The sequence below is a fragment of the Marmota monax genome, unplaced genomic scaffold (genome assembly GCF_021218885.2).
Source record: "Marmota monax isolate L192 unplaced genomic scaffold, Marmota_monax_Labrador192_F-V1.1 WCK01_AAM20220418_F8-fsc00125, whole genome shotgun sequence".
Lineage (NCBI taxonomy): Eukaryota > Metazoa > Chordata > Mammalia > Rodentia > Sciuridae > Marmota > Marmota monax.
The window spans coordinates 6,672,272-6,697,986 of NW_026695235.1; the positions used below are offsets into that span (position 1 = coordinate 6,672,272).

General features: G+C 37.7%; 2 protein-coding genes across 10 annotated transcripts in view; one reads left to right on the forward strand and one right to left on the reverse strand.

Moving 5' to 3' along the window:
• Positions 1-4,354: 4,354 nt before the first annotated feature.
• Pigp (phosphatidylinositol glycan anchor biosynthesis class P) lies at positions 4,355-11,793 on the reverse strand. Of its 2 annotated transcripts, none has more exons than XM_046439216.2 (5): positions 11,613-11,793; positions 11,171-11,274; positions 8,172-8,244; positions 5,934-6,052; positions 4,355-4,622 (listed from the first exon to the last, which is right to left on the reverse strand). In XM_046439216.2, exons 2-5 carry the CDS (start codon positions 11,250-11,252, stop codon positions 4,492-4,494), a joined length of 405 nt encoding a protein of 134 aa, XP_046295172.1. In that variant the 5' UTR covers positions 11,253-11,274; positions 11,613-11,793; the 3' UTR covers positions 4,355-4,491. The 2 variants fall into 2 exon arrangements, with proteins under 2 accessions (XP_046295172.1, XP_046295173.1); XM_046439217.2 differs by having other exon boundaries at positions 11,588-11,793.
• Positions 11,794-11,875: 82 nt separating this feature from the next.
• Ttc3 (tetratricopeptide repeat domain 3) overlaps positions 11,876-25,715 on the forward strand; it is a 117,686-nt gene continuing 103,846 nt past the window's right edge. For 2 of the 8 annotated variants that reach the window (XM_046439206.2, XM_058577274.1), the window contains exons 1-5: positions 11,959-12,060; positions 16,703-16,796; positions 24,367-24,521; positions 24,985-25,027; positions 25,345-25,495. In XM_046439206.2, coding sequence (XP_046295162.1) covers positions 24,378-24,521; positions 24,985-25,027; positions 25,345-25,495 — 338 coding nt within the window. In that variant the 5' untranslated portion in view covers positions 11,959-12,060; positions 16,703-16,796; positions 24,367-24,377. Of the gene's footprint in view, positions 12,061-16,702; positions 16,797-21,254; positions 21,806-24,366; positions 24,522-24,984; positions 25,028-25,344; positions 25,496-25,715 lie in introns of those variants that run through there. The other 6 variants (XM_058577273.1, XM_046439208.2, XM_046439205.2 and 3 more) reach the window with 6 other exon arrangements.

Genomic DNA, 25,715 nt, shown 5'->3' on the forward strand with positions numbered 1-25,715 from the left:
GATCTCCTAAGTTCTGTGGGTTTTGGGCTGTTAATATGACATTCTTTGTGTCCTACTGACTGAAAAAGTGGAACACCCCCAAAATTTAGGTTGGGTCAATTTGTTTAAAGAGTGATACCCACTCTAAGGATCCCTATACATGGCAGTTTCTTGAGAAAACACAGGCATCCAATTAAGACATTTTGGACCAAATAGAGCAGATCAAGAAACTAGCGAGGGCAAGATTTTGGAGTTTAATTTTCTCGCTTTACATTTAGGTGATTTCATACAGAGACTTTAAATTCTTCCTAGGAGGAGTTTAATCACTGGAGGTGGTTATGTTAATATTCAGAACATTTCTGTACTACTGACATTTTCTGTTTAGACTATTGTTATTATTTAGGCTCATTGCAAAACAGTATCTTTCAAACTTCTCTCTTAAATTATGACATGCAGCATGGAAATGCATTATGCATCCTGGCCCTATATCTGATGCATAATCTTTAGAAAATAAAAACAGCTGGGGTTCCCCTGAAGGCAAAGGCTGTGAAAGGCTGTGTGTAGGCAGTTCAATGGGAAAGCAACTGTAGGAAGGAAAAATGAGTAGCAGAGGGAGAAAAACAGAGCAGAGACAGCCTGTGGGATGAGCTCACCGATGCCATGGCAACCCCAGCTCAGGCTGAGAGATTTTAAGCAGCTCATGAAAAGGAGCTCAGAACAGTCTCCTTGGGAGATGACAGGGGGATGTGTATCCACAGATGCCTGTCCCATGTCAGGCTCTAGGTGGTCCTATACAGTGTTAATCCCTCCCTTTCAGGGTGGACTAAAAGGGGGAACTGCATGAATCTGGTCAAAACATACACAAAATTGCTCAGGGCATCAGTAGCTGGAGGAGGAACCAGAAAGGGTCTGAAGTGTCCATGGGAGGTGTCAAATCAAATTATTTACACATACCAAGTGCAATGCAGTCTGATATATTCTACTCTACTTCTCTCATACACACACACACTTTGGTTCTCAAAGTCTAGGGTAGGAAGATCCTATCTCAGGGAGCCTACAAGGTCAAAACCACTTACAAAATAATACTAAGATGTTGCTTGTTTTTTTTTTTTTTTTTTCATTCTCATTCTCTCATGAATATGCAGTGGAGTTTTCCAGAGGCTTTGTAATGTGTGTAATAGATTTGAATGCAGAAGCAGATATGAGAGCCCAGGTGTCTTTCATTAAGGCAGACTAAAGATTTGCAAAAAAAATTCTACCCATCTTGCTAATTTTTTTTTCATTTTGGAAACTACAGTTAATTTTCACAAAAAATATACTGATGTTAAATCTCATTGTCTTTCTGGATTCAGTTTATTACTACAATAATGATTTGGGTTAAATATTTATGTAACAGAAATCATTTCATATGTGGAAAGATGATCAGCAACATTAATTTTATGACAAAACTATTATGTATAAAAAATAATTTCTATTTTAATTTCTAAATTAAAATTTCTAGACAGCCTGTGGGATGAGCTCATAACCCATACACAAAAAGCTCTTTGAGGCTCTTACTTTTCATGAGTAAAAAGAGGTCCTGATATTATTTTTTTTTTAAAAAATGGAGAATTGCTACACTAAACTGATCATAATCTTCTGATTAAGTGTACCCAAAAGTTTGGAAACCCTGGTATGGTATAACCCTTTAGAGCTATGAAGACCATGTGGTTGGGAAACAGAATAAAAAGTCAGTTTGAGGTTAAAATGCAGTGCAATTTTAAAGTTTCATTCTGACCCATTTGAAAGCCCTCTTGGGCCTGTCACTGGCCCCAGGGGAGGACAAGGAAAACTTCATAAGAAGGGAAGGGGACCAATCTAGTAGTGCTGGCTTTCTCTTCCAAAGTAGTGTACCAGTTCCCTGCTTGACCACAGGCTCAGTTCAGACTAATCAGGCAAGGCACTTTTTATTGTTTATTTATTTTTAGTTGTAAATAGACACTATACCTTTATTTTATTTATTATTTTTAGGTGATGCTGAGGATTGAACCCAGTGCCTCACACATGCTAGGGAGTGCTACAACCACAGCCCCAACCATTCTTGACCTTGGCTGCATATAGAATTATCTGGAAGACATTTAAAAAATTATCTCTGCTTGGGGTCCCACTCCAGACTAATAAATCAAAATTTATGGATATAGGCATTGTTTTCCCACCTTTTTATTGAGGTGTAACTTAAATCAAGAGCACAAAGATAAAACTCCATGATTTTCTAAAAATATATTATACCCCATAATCACGACCCAGATCAAGATGTAGGGCATTTGCAGCTCACAAAATGGATTCCTTAATGCCTTTTCCTAGTTAACCTTCCTTTAAAGGTAACCACTATTCTAATATTTACCACCAGATTAATTTTTCCTGATTTTAAACTTTACACCAGTGGAAGCACACACTGTATATTCTTTGTCTGACTTATGGCCCACCATTATGTCTGTGATGGTCATCCATGTCATCAGGTATAACAAAAATTAGTTCCTGCATGCATGGCTTTTAGCATTCCATGGTGTATAAGCTCTACTTATGTACCTTTCTGTACTTGAGAATTGGCTGGTTCCCTTAAAATGCTCTAGTGTGATGATACTATCATCACAAAACACAGAGCTGGGAAAAACGAGGGAACAGGAACAGCAGATTCATATCATCCCCTGCATGCTTATTATGGTCACTGAAACAGAAGCCCTACTTCTATTAAAATTCCTCCTTCTCTCCCTTCTTTCCTTCAAAGAGAGAGTTAAATTTGCATATCTAAAATGTATGACTTCACTCTTGTATGTAGATACCCTAAAGAAAAAAATGACCAGCTGGATAGAGATTTAGGGTGTCAAAGTTTGAGGGTCTTGAGGGTTAAATAAATTTAGATTTGGACCCACTGGTTTTGAGTGTATTTTCTAACTTTTAAACACCTTCTGTTTCTTAATCTTATACAAGCGCATCCAAATATTAATAAGGTGGTGCCAAATAAATTTATTTACCAAATCCTCCAGCCCCTCCCTCAACTGCACTTCTCCAAATATTGACAATTCAGTAAAATGCATACCATCTACCCAGTTCTTTAATCCACAAACACCTAGGAATGACCCTTGATCACAATTTCTCTCAGTCAGCCCTCACTACTCTGCACAATCAGATCTATATACTTAGTCTGCTGAATTCTGACGAAAGTTGCAAAGCTATCCCTGCCTCCCAACTTCACTACCACTCTTGTTGATGCAACAATCGTTTCTTGCCAGGAATAATGCAACAGCTTCCTAATGATATCCTCGCTTCCCTATTCCTGCCCCATTCCCAGTTCCTCTCCAGAGTTATTCTCCAACTACCAGAGCAACTTTAAAAATACATAAAGTAGGCCCCGTCACTTCTTTTCTTAAAGACTCCAACAGCTTGGTACTGAAAGTGCCCCAAACTCACCACACTTGACTTGAATCCAAGCTTCCTACACTGGCCAACAAAGCCCTTCACTATGTGGCCTGGTCTCACTAGGTGTACCTCGGACAACATCTCTCCTTGTCCAGTGTGCTCCAGGCCCAATGCTGGCCTTCTCTTTGTTCTTAGGACACATCAAGCTCCTTCTTGCATTATAGTCATTGCAACACCTGCTTCAAACTTAGTTCATACTGCCCCTCCAATCTTTTTATGCCTGGTTGCTTTTTTTGCTATTCAAATCTCAGCCCCAACTACTTTCCTCTGAAAAGCCCTCCTTAACAACCTAAACTAAAATAGTCATCCCTTTACTTTCCAGAACATTATACTACCTTTTCTCTGCACAGCACTCATCACAAATATTTTTCATATTTGCTTGGTCTGCTTCAACTTACTTCCAAAATATAAGTTCTTTATAAAAAAAAATTTAGTTGTAGTTGGACACAATACTTTTATTTTATTTATCTTTATGTGGTATTGAGGATCACACCCAGGGCCTCGCACATGCTAGGCGAGCGCTCTACCGCTGAGCCACAACCCCAGCCCCCAAATATAAGTTCTTTAAAAAATATAATTCTTTAAAATTTAAGCTTTTTGACAGAATCTTACCATTATTCTATCCCAAGTGTCCAGAAAAATACCTGACACAAACAAGCACTCAATACATATTTATGTTACAGACATGCATCTGATGGCACAAATTTTAAACGTACCCTTAACTCAAATCCAGGAGTTTGCATTCTGGGCCCCTCAGGACAAACAGGAGGAAAGACACAATTGACCTTTGCAAATTACAGCATCAATGCTTCTCTGAAGGATTATATCAACGTGTTTTTTTTTTTTTTAATCTGCTAAACAGTAATGCAGTACTTTATTTATTCTATTAATAATAAATATTTGAAAACAATATTAATTAAAATTTACTTAAGAGAAGAATAACTTTTATTTTTTTACATTTCAATATTGAGCAATAATAAGAAAAAATAAATAATTATGGTCAAAATTATTCTGTCAAAAAACATGCTTGATATTAGCATCTTTACATGCAACTCAGTTTTTGTTGTAAAGTTCTTTGGTTGCAAGAAAGAACATTTGGTTTACTTCACTAATAGAAATATCTCTTAATGCTGGGATGGCCTCTGCTTGGTATTTCTTCTGCTGTTGATTTTTAGCATAGTTATCTAAAAGAAAAAAAAAAAACGTTCTGTTTATTTCTCCTGTAGTTTCTGTGGCTGATGGAGACCCACCACAGTTCACCAGGTTGATGTTTGGAAAATGACAAATAACCTGCTCAAAATAATGAAGTAACTACTTAATTCTCTCTTTAAAAGAAGTGCCCCAGTAAAACAAAAATGTAATTAGCAAAGTATTTTTCTCATTTCTAATTCAGAAAAAATTAATATCTCATTCAACTGTACAATGATGATTAAAGTTCCATTTCACAATTCTGACAGGGACAGAATTATACCCAGGCCTTAAAGATGTAGTTAAATCAACACTGCAAAAATCCATTAAATCTTTTGGTATAAATATTCATAAAAAATTAACAATTTCCTCTCTTTGTACAAGTTGCCTATCTGCTATAATTCCAGTCAAGAATGCAGGGAATATAGTAGGTTATCAGGAAAAAACTAAAAATAACATTAATTTTCAAGATACATTGCATAGATTCATGAATAAAGGTTTTACAATGTACAAAAAAAATCATACCAGGGAACTTAAAAAATACTTCCCAGAATCTAAGAAAGCTCACAAATCAGTATACCTACTTTTAGACTTGAAAGGAAAGAACCTGAAACAAAACAAAACAAAATAAAACCCCCGAGAACATATGGCTCTTCTATCCACTTATTAGAGATGTGGTGTACACAACAATTTGAGGAGGATGCATACCCCAAATTCCCTCGTGAATAAGGTCTTATACCTACTTGCCATCCCTTGAGCAACAGTGACTATTTAGGATAAAAGAAGTTTCTCTCAGGTGAAGTTACTGAGGAACATACTTTATATACTTGTACATTGCACAGGAAAATATACCTGTTAGTTGGTGGTATAATTCATCAGAACTGATTTAATCTATGACTATAACTAGTGCATATTCATCATAACTTAGTACCTCAATGTAAACATTTCCTTTTGTATTGCTTTGTACTTATTTCTCATAGATGATGATGATGATTACTATTATTTCTGGTATTGGGGATTGAACCCAGGGGCACTTAACTACTGAGCTACATTCCCAGCCCCTTTTTATAGAGACAGGATCTTGCTAAGTTGCTTAGGGCCTCACTAAATTGCTGAAGCTGGCTTTGATCCTCTTGCCTCAGCCTCCTGAGCTGCTGGGATTACAGGTGTGTACCACCACACTGGGCTCCTAGATTCTTTTTATTGATCCAATGTGTCTTGAAGCATATTCTTAATTGCTTTTCTGATTAAAATTCTAAAACCCCACTCCTCCATTCTCCTAGCACTTTTCTTTTATATAAATTTACCTGTGATTGTATGAATGGAGTTGAGTGGAGAAGTACTCATCATGTTAATTCCAAATAAGAGTACATAACCAATTCCTATAGTAATAAGGAGGTATACAGGTAGTGCGACTGCCCAATATCTGTGGAAGAGAATATTAATGTACATGATAGATATCTTAAAAGTTATAATTCTCAAGAGTCATGACAAAACATACCAATTTTTATATTCAATTTTTAAAAATATTTTTTTACTTGTAGATGGTCACAATACCTTCATTTATTTATTTTTATATGGTGCCAATTATCAAACCCAGTGCCTCACACATGCTAGGCAAGCCCTCTACCACTGAGCCACAACCCACCCCTACCCCCTTTTTTTTGGTGCTGGGGATTGAACCTAGGACACACCAGGCAAGCACTCTGCCAACTGAGCTATATCCCCAGCCCTATATTTCATTTTAATTAAATATAATTTATAGTAATAAATGTACATGACAGTCAAATAACTCTATAAGGGTTATAATAGAAAGCTGCAGTCTCCTGTTCCATCCATCCTGACCCTGAAATCCCAATCCCCAAAAAGGACACCTTTTAACACCTGAGCTATTTCTTCTGGTACTTCTTCATTTCTACATAACATGTTCATATTAATTTCTTGATTTTTTTTCAGACATTTTCTCTAGACTTCCTAATTTGGAGATGAGGAACCTAACTCTTCCTATTCTCTTCTATACCTATGTCACAATTTCTGGTTATCACTAGTTATTAAGAACTATTGTGATTACATAAATAATGTTTGTAACCGAGAACCTTAGAATATCACTATCACATATTTTCTTATGTATTATTATTTTTTAAATGAGTAATTACATCATTTTGAATGTATACTTGGTTTCCCATCTACCTATCAATATTCCAGCCCCAAATTCTAATATGCCTTTAAATTTACCTCTCTACACAGGTAAGCACATTGCAAGTCCTATCTTGGCATATTTTACTGAGGCATTATTGCTTTAATAATTTCCTTCATTTTTTTTTCCTTTCTGGAACTTCTAGTGGTTAAATTTTTTGCCCTGAATATTTTCCATTTCTCTGACTTTTTATTCTACCTTCTAGAGATTAACTTTTATCTTCCAACCTTTTCAATTAAAAATTTAATTTTGGCTATCATAATTGCCAAGTATGATAACTTCTTAAACATTCCCTTTATAGAGCATACTGTTGATTTCATAATTGTAATCTTTTCTTATCTTTGAGGATTTTTTTAATTTAAAAGTTTTCTTCTGTATCCAGCATTACTTCAATTTCCCTTTTTTCTTTTGTTTTTGTACTCCGGTTAGAAGCTTTCTTTCAATATCTAATAACTTATACCAGTCCAAGTGCTAACAAACTAACTGAAGCACAGTGGGCAAGGATGGCCAACTAGTCAGCCTCCCTCTAAAAGACCTGACTGCTTTACTGGGGTCCTCCAAATGGCAGAAATTATAGGTTTTTTTCTTTCACACTGGTCAGCTTCCTGAGGAAGGTACCTCTCACTTTTTTCTAGAAGAAGAGGATGGTATAAGCCTGGGAGCCCCTGGCAGTTGCTAGGAGAGGGGGTGTGCCTTATCATTCAGCCATGCAGATGTTCAATTATTCTGGCTTGCAGTAGGTGCCTCATTTCCCACACTCAGATCTAAGGCCCCCCAGACTAGCAACTTTCAGCCTTTCCACAGGGTAAAATGATTTTCTACAAGGGAGGGTAGGGACAGTCTCCCAGTTATGAAGACTAAACAAGGTAGGACTAAGGACAGAATGCTCTTTAAATATTTTTTTCTGTCCAAACCAGAATTACTATGTTAAAGAGGTACCTATACCTCCAATTTCTGAACCATTGTAGCATTCAAGGGCACAAATGTTCTTGATGGCTTCCCTATTCTAGCCATATGAAAAAAATAAACTCCCCTATCTCAATTTATACAAAATTTTGTTGATACCTCTTATCTGTTATTCTTTCTTTCTATGGGTTTATACCTCTAAAATATGTTTTTTTCCCCCTAGGGTTCATGGTAGGAAGATTTTGAAAGTAAATGGGGATAAATGTGTGCCCACACTACCATCTTTAATTTAGAGTTTTATTAATCATAATCTTTAAAGTTTTATTTATATATGTCCATCTATGGATTTTTAAAAGAATAATGAAAAGATCTGGATAGTTTAAGGAGTAACATAATCCTTTAAAACGGCATTAGTTTTACTCTTAACAAATATTAAACTTACTTTTGAGGCCAATAGGTTAAGCCTAAGGAGTTTAGCCAAGATTCAGGAATAAAAGCCCACATAAGATAAAGTACTGTAGAAGAAAATAAAAAAGAGAAAAAGTTAAGTAGGGCATGCATTCAATCTAAAAAGTTTCAGGTACAAAAAAGCTCCTCTGAAGTACCCCTGATTCGTCAGAAATGATTCCCCCTTGCTCCTCATTTATACCATTCTTATATTACTTATCATAAGTACCTTATTAGTAATTTTTTAAAATATATTTTTTAGTTTTAGGTGGACACAATATCTTTATTTATTTTTATATCATGCTGAAGATCAAACCTAGTGTCTTCTATGTGCAAGGCGAACACTCTACCACTGAGCCACAACCCCAGCTCTTTATTAGTAATTTTTTATTATCTTAACTCTCATAGTATATTAAGCAATTCAGGGTATAAATCATGCCTTAGCAATTACTGTACTTTTTACCGTACCTAATTCTTTGCTTTATGTATTCTAGATAGTCAGTACTTCATCTCCACAGGGTTGACGTAATTATAGACATTTACTTATTGAAAGGGGTATTTATCTACTCTAGTTCTGATCTGCTACGTGTTAGGCTTCTGGTTGGGTACAACTTCCTCTCCCTCAATCCTAAGTCTCTGCAGCACCCTTTATGTTCTTCTGTGTAATAGCAATAGCTCTGAGTGCTCACTGTGGAGTAGGCAAAATTCCATATGTATTATTTCAGTTAATCCTCAAGACAACCCCAAAGTATGTGTGCAATTTCTACAGATGAGGAAATGGGATTTAGAAAGATTATATCATTTGTTTGAGGAAAGTTGCAGAGTCAAATTTCAAACTACCTTTATCAGTGATGATAGATTTTTTTTTTTTTTTTTTTTTTGGAGAAATATGTATTATAGAAGTCTCTATGTCAGGAGTGAGTTATAATGAACCATAAAGAGATGGTTTCTACCCTCCCAGAGCTTAAAATCTTGTGAACAGGACAGTAAATTGATCTTTTCACTACACTGTGATGAATGCTAATGAATGAGTAATAAGAGATGACACAGGAGCATAATAGAAGGACCTCCTTTCATTCCTTATCATCTTTCCCTTTTCTTTTCTTTTTCTTTTTGTAGTACCATGACTTGAACACCAGGGGTGCCACCACTAAGCTACATTCCCTAGTCCATTTTTTTAAAAATAATTTTTTTAGTTGCAGATGGACACAATACCTTTATTTCATTTGCTTATTTTTATATGGTGCTGAGAATTGAACCCAGTGCCTCACATGTGCCAGGTGAGTGCTATACCATTGAGCCACAACCAGAGTTCCCCTGTCCTTTTTTAAATTTTGTGACAGGGTCTTGCTAAATGGATCAGGCTGGCCTAGATCTTGCAATCCTCCTGCCTCAGCCTCTGGAGTCTCTGGGATTACAGACATTCCCACTGTACTTGGCTCCCCCTTGCTAAAATATTTCCTCATAGTACAAGTTATAATCTGGCATTGTATTATGTTTTACTTATTTACTTTGTCCGTCAGCTAGCTCCTCCCACTAGAAAGCAAAAAATTTTTGCTCCTCCCTGGCCTGTAACAAGTAAGCACTCAATTTTTTAAAATTACTTTCTGGTTGTGGGCATCATGGAATTTAGGCCTTAAAGGCATTTCTTTTATTTATTTATATAGTTTCTAATCCTTGAAATACTTTTTTTTTTTTTTTTGAACTCAGGGGCACTCAACCACGGAGCCACATCCCTACCCCTATTTTGTATTTTATTTAGAGACAGGGTCTCACTGAGTTGCTTAGTGCTTTGCTGTTTGCTGAGGCTTTGAACTTGCTATACTCATCTCAGCCTCCCAAGCACTGAGATTACAGATGTGAGCTACTGCGATCCACAATTCTTGAAATACTATTTGAACAGACATTTACAAAAAAGATACCAGGGCTAATATTTATTATATTCTTATTGTACCTTTGCATTATGTGCTTTACAGTTTATTACCCCAGTTAATACTCACAACAGTCATAAGAGGCAACAGAGTGAAATCTGTCAATACGTCTGGGTTCAAATTCTAGCTCTATCATCTCCTAGTGACCTTGGGCAAATTACTTAAACTCCAGTATTCTCATTTTTAAAACAAGGACAAGAATAACAGTACTACCCACAGGACTGTTTTATACATAACAAGCATTCAATAACCATCATTATTAATATCCTTTTACAGATAAGGAAACTGATCCCAGAGCAAACAGCAAATCTGTGGAGGAGTCAGAACTGAACTCAGTTATAACTTCTCCACAGACTCTATAGGCAACAGCTCTGACATTAGGTTATTTGTTTTCAATTAGGGTTCAGAAGTATCACCACTCCTCCATTTCCTGGTTTTCACCAAATTCCAGAAAGTTGGATGGGGGGTATTCATAATTGCCTCGTAATCCCCAAATCCTTCTGGGAAGAAAGTTGGGTCTTGTTGTGTGAACCTCCGCATGTTAGAACCTCAGTTTCCTTACCTATAAAATGGGACATGAGGGGATTAAGTGAGATTCAGGATGTTGTGGCCATTTCTTTCAATCTGACCTCTCTAGCCAAGTTCTCTTCCCTCCCCAGCTCCTGCAGGCAGCCCTGGAGCCATCCCAAACTCACTTCCAAACCCTCTCATGCCTTTATTCCAGGCCCATGCCACCATCTTCCTCCCCTCCTATTTATTCTCAAATACAAGTGCCAGGGGGATGGTCCCTGGAGGAAGCCAACTCTGAATTCCCCTTGATTTCAACAGATCTGTTCTGCCACCCAAGGACCCACCACAATGGCGCTCACCAGGAGTTTAGGGACCCGGTTTACTTTTGGCCACGGCGCAGAGCTGGCCTACAGAGCACTGCGCAAGCCCGACTGCCTTCGGGTTTTCTTGGACAGGGACGTAGCTTCTGTGTGCACACTCTAAGCAAGTGCATTATTTCCTGGTCCTTGGACACCAGAGAAAGGCCCTGGCCATCCTTCAGGAAAGTACTTACTGAAGCCAAACTGGGAGCTTAAGAAAAGAACAAAGCCATAAATCGCTCTTTCTGGCAATGGCGACGGTGAATTTTCCACCATTTTCCCTGTGGCTTTGGACTATCTGTGGAGAAGGAACACAGTCGTCAGTGGTCACGCCCCTCCACCATGGGTCTGTCAACACCTCAGCGCTCCGCCAGGGCACGGCCACAGCGGAGCCGACCCGCCGTCCCGCGCACGGCCGCGGAAGCGCGCCCCCGCGGGCACGCGCGCCCCTGCAGCGGGGGCGCCGGCCTGCGAGCCCGGCCTCACTGCGGTCAGGGGCGCTCGAGGACGCCCCACCGCCCCGGGCCCTGACCCTTCCAGGGGGCTTAATTCAGTTCCTCTCCCGAGGACAGGCGGCGGAGGCCCTCGGCCCGGGGTCCCACTCCGCCCACCTGCCCCTCCCGACCACACGGCCACCTCTGCGCCCACTTCTCTGCGCAAGCGCCGACCGGGGAGCCGCAGTGGGGGAGGAAAAGAGGAACTCGAGGGAAAGGCCGGGGGCGACGGCGCCCCCCGCCCGAGCGCAGGCGCACCGCGACCCTCGCGGGGAGGGAACTAGCGAGCGTGGTGGCCGCCTGGCTGGCGGCCGCAGAGGGGTGGGCGGTGCAACGAGACTGCGCATGTGCGCTGCCAGCCCACGTGACGCGCCTGCAGCCTGCGCCGTCGCCCGCTACCGCCCGCCATCCGGCTGACGTGGAGGGCCGGAGGCGGCGGCGGCGGCGGCCCGCGTCCGAGGCTCGCGGGCTGCGGGCCCGGGTGAGTGCACAGCCAGCGCGCGGCAGGGCTCCCGGATGTGTCACCTTGTCCCGTCGCAGTCGAGATGCCCCGGGAGCTGGGCCCTCCACACCCCCCCCGTGGGTGTGTGGTGAGTGTGGGTGTGTGCGCGTCGCCCCGCATCCCTTGCAGAGGTGCCTGCTGTGTGTGCGTGGGCCGGTGCCCGGCGCTGGGGGGTGTGGCCGCTTCTGTCTGTCCCGGTGGGTGTGTCCCCTTTGTCCGCCCCCTTCGCGAGCTTGGGCCTAGGGTGCCTGTGCGACGTGGGGGCGGCCACTGTGTGCGCATCCCCTTGCAGCCCCGCGCCCCGGTCTCGGTTCGTGCGTGGGTGACACCTGCTAGGCGCGCGTGCACGCTCCCGTGGGTCTCCTCCTGGTCCCCTTTGTGTAGGTGGCCAGTTTTCTGGGAGGCGGCGTGGGCGCTCACGGCCTCGGTGGGTGGCCTCCCTTTTGTCACTGTTCCCTCTGGGGCGCGCGTCCTCAGCGCGCGTGGCCGCTCCTGCTGCGGTCGCGACCCTCGCCTGGCGCACCGCCGCGAAAGTGTGCGTCTTCGCGTGGGTGCGGCATAGGGCCTGTCGCGTGCATGATCTCATGTGCGGGGATGCGTTCGCGAGTGTTCGTGAGCGCGCTCGCGCGCGCCCTTGCATGTCTGCGTTCTTCGCGTTCTAGACACCTGTGTGGGGAGAAGGGCAGCCAGTCCAGAGCCTGCCCCGTGCGCAGGGGATTGACCAGGGAAGGGGACGCCACCCCAGCGCTCCCGCTCCGCGGTTCCTTCGCTGAGCCTCCTCCTTCCCCAGAACGCCAACGCGAAGGGGGAGGGCATCCAAGCGTCTGGCGGCCACCTGCTCTGCAGTGTCGGCGACGTCATTTTGGTCAGTGGAGCCATACTGTTCTGGGGACAGAATAGGAGACCTATTAGGGGGAAAAATTGATCAGAGACATGGGTGAATGGAATGGTACCAGTGAGTTGTTCCTTTTCCAGAGGCGCCCTAGATTCCGAAAGCACTTAAGATGCCAGCTCCTTCCAAAATATGTGCCCCTGCCAGCCGGCAAATGCGTAGTAGCTATCCCTGGACGTTCTCGATGTGGCGTTCACATAAATGTCTTTCTGTTCTGCCCAACGGTGAGGGAAACGAGGTAGAAATCTTAATTCCTCCCCTTGGGAGGTGTAAAATCACAGTTTGCTTATGATTACAGTCCTAGTTAGGACACTTTTTGTTGAAAGAAATTTGTATTTTAGCATCAGGATAGTGGAATTTATTATAAGGACATATGGGAAAAGAAACTTCAAATCCATTAGGAACCCACCTACTACTACTATTATTCGTTCCTGCTTTGCGCTCAAGGGCTGCTGTTTGGTGTGTCTCTGTTCTGCGCAATTTCCTATTCTTGACTAATTTTCCATTCTTTTTAATTTGTGGAGCATTTTGAATATAAATGGAGATCTAATCGATGATTTAGATTTTACAGTTGTAATTGTTTTGCCAGATTTACTTCAAATCTTTTTTGTAAAAAAATAAAATTCAAAGATTGTGGAGGTACTTTCAGCTCCTCCCCCTCCTTACCTAGAGATAGCCACTGTGTTTAGGTTTGTGTAAATCATTTCTTTGCATATTTTATACTTTGCTCACGGTGAATCTACAAACATACATTGTGTTGTTGGATTTTAAACTAATGATATTAAACTACGTGTGTCTTTTTGCAACTTGCTTTTTTCCCCCAGTATCACATTTAGAGATTTCTATATGAATAAATTGAATGATCAGTTATGAATAATCTTTGGTGAATTCATTTTAATTCCTGGTATAGAATTACATTGTATGAATATACCATAATTTATACATTCCCCTATTGATGGACTATGAAGTTGTTTCCAGTTTTTGACTCTTTAAAAACAGTCCTGCAATAAATATCTTTGTACCTGTCTGCTGTGCACACATTTGGAAGTTTCTCTAGGAAGTATATCTGTGTAGTAGATTTGCTGGGTAGAAGTATGTGCATCTTCAATTTAAACAGCTATTACAGAAGCTCTCAAAGCGGTTTTACCAATTTTCACTGTTGGTATTGAGTGAAAACACCCATTTCCTCATATCCTTGCTAACACTATGTTATTATACTACATTTTTTTGTCTTCTCTTTACTGACCAGCTTTCTTATGACTAGCTTGCTGTTGCATTTGCTTGCAGTCATCTAGGCTTTTGCCTTAGCCCTGTGTCAACCTATGAGTTCCTGTCTCAAGTTAATTAGCTCAATCTTTAATGCATTTGATCCTCAAAATTAATTTCAATGAACATTTATTATGTACCTAATATTGCGATGGTTGATGTAAAGATAGGATTTCCATGATATGTTATATGTATCTCTCAAGTGGCAGGTGAGGGGAATTAATTAAAGCATTTTTTTTTATAAGATGAATGTTTAAAAAAATCTTTTCTCTTTATTTTAATGTAATATTTGATATATTGAAAATGTGTAACATATGCAAGCTGTGAAGCAAAACAATAAAATGAACACCTGTGAATCGACCAGTTAATCCAAGAATCAAAATAACCAATATTGAATGTGTTCACCCAAAAGGTGATTATCTTGAATTGTGTGTTATTCTTTGCATTTAAAAAATACTTTTTATCAGATTTGTAAATATCCCTCAACAATGTATTGTATGTTTTCTGTGTTTGGAGGAAAAAAAAAAAAAGAAAGGAATTACTGGGTGTAGTCTTTGGGAACATGTTTATTTCATCCAATGTTACATTTCTAAGGGTCACTGATATTGAGAATGGATGTAAGTCTTTAATTTTTACTGCTGTGTAATATTCCACAGGTGAATATAACACAGCTTATGCATTCTCCTATTGGTGGGTGTTCTGGTTGTTGAGGTTTTGTTACTTTGAAGAGTCTTGTATATACAGAGTTGAAAGAATTTCTTTTAATTTTTATCCTGGGGTATATGATTTTCCAAGTAGTATATGGGAACAGGAGATGTTAATGAATTTCTAGATCATTAAATTCTGTATGTGATCTTTCTTGAAACTGTTAATGCCTGAGGCCAATAATAGAGTCCTGCTGGTTCAACTTTCACACCTTCCCTTTCATCACAGTAGTGTTTTACATAAAACAAACCACATACCTACAAGGAAGAACTAGGGAATAGCCCCAAGTAGGAAAACTCTGGAAAACAAAGAGGTAATTTAAAATACAGTGTATAGCATTGGGGAAAGCCATCTTTAATTCAGGCAACACCTCTCCATTATTTCAAGAGATGCATGTCCAATAAAATTTCACTTTTCTATTTAATTATCAGTATATATAGCTATCTTGATTAACTGTATGGTCATTAATAATTATGCATTTAAAAGAAACATTCATTTTAGTTTAAAATGCTACTATAATACTCTATAAATTCATCATTTGCAATTATTTAAGCTTGATGCCAAAATTTTTTAGATGTTGCTGTAAAATGTGAATGATTTTTCAAAAGCATTTTTGGTGGTTTATGAGAGGGAAAAGAAAAATAGCAAACGTAAGCTGTTTGCTAGAAGTGGAATTGCTGGGTCAAAGGGTGTGTGAATATTCAACTTTATGAATGATTCCAGGGTTTGAAGTGGTTGTACCAGTTTATATTTTGGCCAAAAGATTTTTCAACTTAGATATTTTCATCAGCAGTGTGTAAGTTGATGTGTATCCTCTCCAATACTTATGTTAGATATCCTAATGTTTGCCACTGGAATGGGTATGATATGATACATCCTTGTGGTTTTAATTTGCATTTGTTTGATTGTTGAGTTTGAACATCTCTTCATATATTTATGAACCATTTATATTTTCGTTTTATGAAATACCTGGTTATGTCTTTTTATCCATTTTTTTTCCTATTGAGTTGTCTTATAAAACTGGTAACAGATCTTTTATTGATTATATACATTGTAAATATCTTCTTCCAGTTTTTGGCCAGTCTTTTTACTCTTCATGGTATATTTCATTCACTCTTTCTTAATTTTAATGTTCAGTAACTGAAAACCTTCCTTGTTCTGGGTTTATAAAGACATTCTCCTGTGTTTCTTTCTAGAAGTTTTAAAATGACACTTTTCACATTTAAATTTATAATCCATCTGAAATTGATTTTTCCTTTTTTGGAATCGTGTTAGTGATTCACATTCATTTTATCCCTTCACGTGGTTCCAGCCCCTCAGTCACTAGTGATCTGCTGTACTATTTCTTTTATGTTTGGCTTCTATGTGCATGATGGGTCTGTTTCTGGTTTGCCTTTCTGCATCACTTGTCACCTGTTCTGTATCATTTGCAATCTTTTTCTGTGTTGATACTCATACTGTCTTAATCAATAATGCTATCATTTTACCAGAAATTTTGATATCTGGGAGGACTTGAGTCTCAGCTGTTTTTGGACATTTGGATTCTTTAAGGATCAGTTTGTTACATGAGACATGAAAAACCCTTTGGGACTTAATTGAAATTCATTGAGTAAGTTCTAGGGAGAATTAAAACCCTGAGGATTTTGAGAATATAGTATTTTTATTTATTTAGGTTTTCCGTGTCTTTTAATACAGTTTTATAATTTTCTTTATAGAGATTATTCACTTTTTAAATGCTGATCCAATGTTTTAAATTGTTGTTGGTATTATAAGTGCCAGTATTTAAGAATCTATTTAAAAAATTTTTAACAGATACAACATTTTTTATACCTTTATTTTTATTTATTCATTTTTATGTGGTGCCGAGGATCGAACCCAGTGCCTCCTCGCACATGCTAGGCAAGCGCTCTACCACTGAGCCACAACTACAGCCCCAAGAATCTATTTTCTGACAATTATTAGTAAGTAGCAATTTAATGTTTTTAATATTGCTTTTTAGTTATCTACTTGATAAACTTCTAATATTTCTAATATATTTCCTGGGATTCCATTTTTATGTGAATAATTATATCATTTGCAAATGGTGACAGTTATTTGCTCTTTTATTTATTAATGTTCTAGCACACTTTTAGATCTATGTTCAATGGAGGTGATTATGGTTATTCATTAGAAGTGAGTCATTATAATGGGCTTACAGATCTTATTCCCAATTTTAAAGAGAGTGTTCTCCCATAAAGAATAACATTTTGCTATGAGCTTTTGTAGACATCTTTGAATGTGTCCAGGAAATCTGCATTTTGTCATATGTTTTTCAGCATCTGTTGAGAAATATCTCGTTTTTATTTTTCCTTTTTTCCCCCTGTAATCTGTTATAAATATAATGAATTTCAATTTATGGGTTTGAAAATTCTTTATTCTTGAGATAAATCCAAACTGGTATTGATGGATTATCTGTTTATGAACTCCTGGATTGAATTTGCTAATATTTTCTTCAGAGTTTTTGAATCTTTTTATAAATAGAATTCTCTTTTTCTTTATTGACTACTTGATTCTGGTATTTAGTTTATACTGAACTTATATATTGAATCAGCAAGTAGTTCCTCTTTTTTCAGTTGTCAGAGAGAGTTTGGATTGGTCTGATTTGTTTCTTAAAAAAATTGGTGAAACCTATTTGAAAATGACCTAAATTTAGTATTTTCTTTGTGGAAGCTGAGTAGTCATTAGCAGTTGAATGGTAGTAGGAGTGTTTAGGTTCTCTATTTATTTTAGTTTTAGAAATTTGTCCTTTCATTAGCATGTTTAAAGTTTATTGGCATCAAGTTAATAATATTTTAATACCCCTTTCCATCTTTTCTTTATTTGGATGTTCCCTTTTCTCATTTTGAATATTATTTATGTCTGACTTCTCTCTCTGTCTCTATTTCTCTCTTTTTCTCTCTCTTTTATTATTGCCAAACTTTATTGCCAAAGTTTGTCTGTTTTATTAATCTTCACAAAGGACTAACTTTTTTACGGGGGCAAGGGGGCTGCTAGGGATTGAACCCAGGACCTTGTGCATGCTGATTTCCCCCTTTTATTTATGATTTCCTTCCCTTTCTTTTCTTTTTCTAACTTAAATTGCAAGTTTTAACATCAGTTTTAGCCATTTTTGTTTTCTAGTATAAGCATGTAATGCTATAAATTTTCTTGAAATTCATTATTTTCTTCATCTAAGTTTCTAATGCTTTCATTAATTTTCAGAAATTAAGTTCTTATAAAAAGTTCAATTTTTATTTTTTTTTTGGCTTACTATTTAGAAATGCTTTTTGTTTGTTTGTTTGTTTGTTTTGTCTTGGTACTGGGGATTGAACCCAAGGGGCTTAACTACTGAGCCACATCCCCAGCCATTTTTTATATTTTATTTAGAAACAGTCTTTCTGAGTTGCTTAGGGCCTCGATAAATTGCTGAGGCTGACCTTGAACTCACTATCCTGCTGCCTTAGCTTTCCCAGCCACTGGGATTACAGGCATGTGCCACCGCACCTGGCATGTTTTATCTTTTCAAATGTATCTGCATTAACTTCTTCATTGTTTTAATTTTCAGGTGTATCTACGTTAATTTTTTTTTCACCTATGTTGTTAGAGAATGTGTTCTTGTTATTCTTTCATTCTTATTTTTATGACCTTATCCAGAGTGAATTCTATAATTTTCCTGTAATCATTAAAGATAAGAAATTGTGTTGTTCTGTCTTCATTAGTTTTTATCATATCATTAATTGAGAGGAGTATGTTGGAATCTTCTGTTACCTTCTAATAGACTTTTTATACTTCTAACAGTTTTTGTTTTTATGTATTTTATTAGCTGCATACAAGCTTAATATTTTCTCTTAACATATCTACTCTGTTGCGATCCTCTCTATTCCTAATTTTGCTTTTTTTGACTTAGAGTCTTTGGTGGTAATTTATCTAGAATGTGCTTTTCATTTGATTTTCACTTTTTTCATATTGCTGGTCTTATCTTTCAGGCCCATCAGACAATCAGTGTCTTTTAATTGGTAGGATTAGAAGTTCCTTTAGTTCAAGACTCTTGATTGGTGGTCAACTCAGTTTTTATTTAAAACTATTTTTTAACCCTTTTCTTAAGAGAATGTGGGAGAATATTATGCAAAGTCTGCTGCTAGTTTTATTTATGCTTTTTATTTATTTATTTATTTATTGGTTGTTCAAAACATTACAAAGCTCATGATATATCATCTTTCATACATTTGACTCAATTGGGTTATGAACTCCCATTTTTACCCCGAATACAAATTGCAGAATCACATCGGTTACACACTCACATTTTTACATAATGGCATATTAGTGACTGTTGTATTCCGCTACTTTTCCTATCCCCTTATGCTTTTTTTTTTGAAGAAAATATCTTTTTCTTATAGCTGCATTGGATTTTGTCTTTGATTTATATCATTTTATTTCTAAGTTTAGATGGAAATTAATTTTTTTATTCTATTTTGGATACTTGATGTTTATTCTGAATGTTGTCTTTCATGAGATCTAGAAGATTCTGGAGCCTTGTATTCTTTAAGTATTGCCTCTTTTTTATTTGGACTGTTCTCCCCTTCTGGAGTTTTAACTGGCTATATGTATGTGTAACTGTTTCTAGATCACTTACTCTTCCCCCATCATACTTTTCATCTTATTTCTCCTTAGTAAAATTTTTAGTGCTGGGTAATTTCATCCTTCTTATTGTCTAGTTTGCCATTTTTCTCTTAGGTGTGCCTAATTTTCTCTCTAATCCCCCATTTTTTTCACTTTTAACAATTATATTTTTAATTTCTCAAAGTTCAGCTTGGTTATTTTTCATATATACCCAGTCATTCATTGTAGTCTCATGTTACTTGCTCATTTTTGTAGTTATTCACAGACTGTGTCTGGAAATCTCAATGTTTCTATCCTTAGGGGATCCAAATTTATTGCTTTTCCCCCCATCTGTTGTCTGCCCCTCATGGTGGCTTGTTATTTCCAGGGCTTGGTGATCCCCTATTATAAACTCTAAAGATCTATTTGGTAGAAATTTGTGAGAGTCTTGAGAGTCTAACTGGAAGTTACTTTTCTTTCTGAAAGCATTTATATTAGCTCTGGTTGGGAGACAGGAGTTTAATTTGACCCACTTTTCAGTTCTGACGTTTTGCTTCCGGTCTAGGGTTTACTGTCCTGAGAGAGTCTCCTGAAATATATTTCTGTGAGCAGAAAGTACTTAAAAGTATTTAAAAAAAATCCAAGATCTGCTTTTCTACTACTTACTGCTTTTGGTTGCCAAGTTCCTGTCTAAAAGGTTGCTGCTTTTTGGGGGGAGAGGGTCTCCTGAAATGTATTTCCATGAGCTGAAAGTACTTAAAAGTATTTTTAAAAAATCCAAGATCTGCTTTTCTTGCATTGGTAGTGTCCTTCAGAATCTAGTTCATCATAACTGATGTGATCAGAAGTGTATTTTAAGATTAATTTTAATAATATATTTAGCTTGTATTAGAAAACTTTTGTTGTATCAAATATAGTATTTCTTTATGTTATCAATTTTCTATTGAAATAAATTTGTTTAAAAGGCTGTGTTATTCTGAAGGGAGATATTAAATAAATAATAGTATAGGTGGCAAGCAGACTGCACAGTGTATCCTCTGGACCCATAGTGACCTTACAGAGATGAACCTGTGGTGATCAAACAGTATAAGAACTGTGTCAGGAGTGGGCAGGGTGCTCTAGGCTTGTAGAGTAGAAGTGCAAAAATAAACTTGGTACTGTGGAAAATGCTTCCTAGAATTGAGTGTCAAGGATTGGTAGGCACTAGGTAGTCACAGAGTAAGGTTTGTTTAGGAATGATGAGCAGTTGGGTATGACTAGCTTCCATGTTATATGTCACGAAGTGACTGGAGATAGAAACAGGAAGAAATAGGATCACATGAAACCTATGCTTATAGTAAGGAGGTTGGACTTTATTCTGATAGTGAAGGAAAGCTGTTGAATGATTTTCTGCTGTAATATTATATGATCAGTGTTTTAGAGGATACCAGGTTTGATAGTAAACCACAGTTAGGAGATCATTTATGCATTTTTGAGAGGAATAAAGGTAAAGGTACAACTAAGGCAGTGGCACTGGACATGAAGAGGTATGTGTGTGCTAAATTTAGATCTTGGGGAAGAAGACATTGAGGATTTAGTGGTCAGTTGGATAGAAATGTTGAGGAAAATGGGGAGTCTAGATTGACCCCCAGATTTTTGGTTTGAGTAACCATGTGGCATGTAGAGCAATTAACTGATAAATAGCATACAGAAAGAGGAAAGAACTTGGTTTCATTTGCTTTTTTTTTTTTTTTTTTTTTTTTTTTGAGGAAAAAGTTGTTTGTTTTTCAACTTACTGAAACTTACTGAGGGGCTTGTGGGACATCTTGGTTAAGATCCAATAGCAATTGGCACAGAGGGTCTAGAAGTTAAGAGAAGGATTTGGGATTTTGGCATTTGGCAGTTTGGAAGCCATTGTTTTCCTACAGTACCATATGAGATAATTTTAAATGGTACACGGATAAGCACTTGAAATTTTTTAATAGTTAGGATTTTATGTGTGTGAAAAACGTAACTTGTGGATCAAACCTATGACATCATGGACATTATCACTTAGGCCAAGTGAGTACAATGAAAGGAAAATATTAGTAAAAATACATGTGATATATGGAAATGGCAACAATCATGGTGAAGCTATGCAAATAAAGTTCAGAAAGTGCTGTTTTAAGCCCTGGGTATGGTGGATAAGGTCACCAAGGAAAGAGTAAGAGTGAGAAGAAAAGAGAGTTGACATTTGGGTGGCGGGGAATGGAGAAGAAGAGCCCATGAAGGAGACTGAGGAAGAGCAGCCAGACGAATAGGAGGAGAACCAGAAGATGGTCTTTGGAGTCCAAATGAAGAGTTCTGAGAAGGAGGAAGTGGTCTTCAGCGTCAAGTAAGTTGTAAGCTGAAAAGTCCTCTTTGGATTTAGCAATTAAGGTAGACCATTTAGTTGGAAGCATCCAAACAGTAGTTTAAAAAAATTAATATTAGTGTTAATAATAGCTGGTATTTATAGCATTTCCTACATGCTCAGTACTCTTCAAAGCACTTTATACATATTAACTAATCAATTGGGTAGGTAGTATCATTATCTCCACTTGATATGATATGAGGAAACGGAAGCCCAGAGAAGTTAAGAAACTTGCCCAAGGTGACACATCAAAGAAATGGGTGAGTCAGGGCTCAAGCCCAGGCATTCTGGCCCCAGAGTCCATGTTCTTAACCATTTTGCCACATTGCCTCTCCAGTTAAAACAAAATAGAAAAAAAAAATCATGCCAATATTATAATTACAGTACAATTGGTGCTGTTTGTGGTATCATGAGATCTGCCAGGCTTAAATGACCAGCTTCATGGCTGAGTCAGCCAGTGGTTTTGTAATCTGTGCCATGATGGCGATATGTGGGCTATGACAGTTCTTGGCTCTTTCTGTATTTATAACAAAAACATTTGTAAGAAAAGTGAATTAAAAAGTATATATATTTCTTGAGATAACATTTATCTCATTTTATGTGCCTTACTTTGGGTACTATGATGTCTATTTTTTTATGGCCATCGTTCACTTTTATAGTTAAATTCTTTAAACTTTGGAAATATTGTTCATGCAGAATAGGACAAGTTCCAGACTTTATAGATAGGCAGTCTATTTATAGAAGATCACTAATGACTTTATTGAAAACAATTTCCCTTGAATGGTAGAAATGGAAACCAAATTGTAGGAACTGAAAATGAGTAAGAATGGAGGATTTGAATAGGAGAAAAATGAAGAAAAGTTCTTGATGAAGTTGAATGGCTGTAAGAGGAGACAGAAGATGCTAGCTGTAATGACCCTTGATGTGGTCAGAGGGAAGTTGAGTGAGTGAAGGAATTAAAAAGTGTTTTAGACATGGACAGTGATCTCAAGTTGTGGCCCTGAAAAGGAATAGTCTGGTGAGGTAAACAGTGAAATTCAAGGCTAGGGTGTTGTCTCAATGGGCCTTGATATGGTTGGAATAAGTGATGGAATTTGGAGGAGGAGAAGAGAGGAGGGGAGCTAGTTGCCAGTGTCCTTAAACATGACAGTGCCAAGAAGTAAATAGCTGGCAATGACAAGGAAAATTGGATGTAAAATATAGTGTTTGAGAAAAGAGACTTTGGAATCAGAAGGCTGAGTGTGGATTTTTTCTAGATTGGTGACCTTGATCAGATTACTTAATTTTACTGAGACTATTTTCCCATTTTTATAGTGGAGATGTTGGCATGTTGGCATCTACTAAGAATTGTTGTGAGAATGAGATGATGGCTTGTAAAGCACTTAGTGCAGTATTTTGACACATTGTACAAAGAGTTTGCTAGGAAGCCTGTTACTGTTCTTCACTTTAGATATTGCAAGGTTTTAATACACTAAATTGGATATAATAAGAAGGATTTATTAAAGAAATATTTCAAGGACTGATGGTGGTCTTGCTTAGGAAAAAAGAAGCTTTACTAGTTCTAATCATAATGGGATAATAGTGAAAGTGAAAAGGTGTAAGAAATGGTGTTAATCATGGTGCTGGTGATGGTAGAAAAAGAAAGCCTTTATTTGGGCAAGAGCTAGAAGTAGTAAAATGAATTTTTCAGTGATATTTAGTGTAGCTGTTCTGAGAGCTCTAAAAATCCTCATTATTGAACTTTTTTTTCAGGGGAAAAAAACACAAAACCTTAGTCTAAAACTCTGGCCCTAGTTTCCCTTTTCTCCCATTGAAATAAATATTTTTAAAACATGTCTCTTGGTAATGTGAGGTTTTTTTCCTCCTTTGTAGTCTAGCAGTGCTCTGTGTTGTGGTAGTTGGGAGACTATTAGAAGAAGGTGTAGTTACAAGATGGCATGTCTGGATGTGGACATCCATTCATGTCTGAAGGTCTGGAAGAGATTTGAAAGACTCACCCTGGACCACTCCGGTCCTGCCCCTTTGTCCAAGATGGAGAGACGCTGAGAGACACATAGGGGAGTATGAGCACTGATAGGAAACTGTTTCTCAGTGGTAAGGATTTAGTTCAGGCCAGGAAATTGAGAATGTAGCATTTCATGTATGGTAAAACATGGGATGCAGTAAAAGCAGGTGGAGTAAGAGTGCAGCAGTGGGAAGATGCCTTTCTATTTTGAGCAGTCATTTGAGGCTTACTGTATGCTAGGCACAAACAAAGTAAATAACAGTGCCCTTATCTTCCATCTAAGGGATACATGTAAACAGATAAGCTCAGAGTAGTGATGGTGAGTATCTGAGTCTGAGGAAAGGAAGAAGCAGATAAAACTATTGGGAGAGAATGGGGGAGAATCACAGAATGGGGACAAAAATCAGTGTTCTGATTGGAGTTCCTTGAAGCATAGGTTTTAAGTATTTTTCAGTTGTACTATAGAAGCCAGGAAGAATGCTGCTCATGTCATCTCAAATGATTTAATTACTGAATTGGATGTATGTTATTTCCTTAGGATTGTGTGCCATGGACAATTTTACTGAGGGAGACTTCACTGTGGCGGATTATGCATTGTTGGAAGATAGCCCTTACGAAGATGATTGTGTCTTTGCTCCTGAATATACGACGGATGACTATGTTCGTGTGACTCAGCTTTACTGTGATGGAGTGGTAAGTAGGTTTGTTTAATTTTTGTTTTTGACATGGTATATCCTAAAGGCTTTCTGATTTAGGGCATTTGAGTAAAGATTTTTTTTTTGTGTGTGTGTGTGTGTGTGTGTGTGTGGCTATGGGTTTTTATAAGAAGGAACACATGCTTTTGAAGAGGTTATTCTTCAAAAGAAATAAGCAGTGCCTCAACAATAAGAATAGATTTCAGAGAATAAATGAAGGCATGAGGTGGCTTTCTGAGAATTAGAAAAACTCTTGAATAGAGTTGTAGAAAGAAACTCAGGAAACATGAAAAAGGCCTTAAATTAAGACTCACTGGCTACAGATATATTCAAAGCATATAAGTAAATGTATATTAGATTTTTTTCAGTTTAGTTCTGCTAATCCATTGATTGAAAGTCAAAAAGTATACTTGTGTATTTTACTAGTTGCAAATCAAAATAATTTTCTTTTTTTTTTTTAGGGTATGAAGTATAAAGATTATGCCCAAAGCGAGAAACATTTAGGTGAGCATGTTGACATATTAACGTTAATTTATTGATGGACCACAAATGGAGGTGATTTATCTAGTCATATCAACAAATCAGATTTATATGTCTTCTTAAAAATAAATTCTTACTATTTTTTTTTTCCTGGAAACCAAAATCTTTCTTTGTAAATTGAGTTTTAGCCAACACTTAAATATTCTTAACATCTAGCAGTTTAAAACATTAATTCATTTCTTGTCTTCTCATATCCATTTTTACCTTTTCTGTATAGCAGTGTTGATTCATTAAAAATCAGGGCACAAATATTAATTTTAAACTTTTTTATTTTAATTAAGAATTTGACATCTGCAATATATGGTGTAGTAAACCACTTTCTGTCCTGCAAGATTACTGTGATGCCATTAAAATATATATCTTCTGGCCACTTCTTTTTCAACATCAGCACAGTTCTGTAATATCACGATTACATCCCTGTGTGGAGACCACGTAAGTCACTATATGTTATTCTTTTTGGATGAGCAGTGATAAGCATATTGCACAGTGCTAAGGAATGCCAAGTACAATGGAAGGCTTATACCTCATTCTTTTTTTTTTTGGTGGTACTGTGGGTTGAACTCAGGGTCTCCCCCGTGCTTGACAAGCTACACCTTCAACCCTTTTTAAAAAATTTTATTTTGAGATGCAGTCTAGCTAAACAAAGTTTAAG

What these genes read in the sequence shown, in the direction of transcription:
- Pigp (XM_046439216.2), bottom strand. Translation starts at nt 11,252, where the DNA reads ATGGTGGAAAATTCACCGTCGCCATTGCCAGAAAGAGCGATTTATGGC. An exon ending in AAGCTCCCAGTTTGGCTTCA is followed by an intron (nt 8,245 to 11,170) that starts GTAAGTACTTTC and finishes TTTCTTCTACAG; the next exon opens with TACTTTATCTTATGTGGGCT. An exon ending in CTCCATTCATACAATCACAG is followed by an intron (nt 4,623 to 5,933) that starts GTAAATTTATAT and finishes TTTTTCTTTTAG; the next exon opens with ATAACTATGCTAAAAATCAA.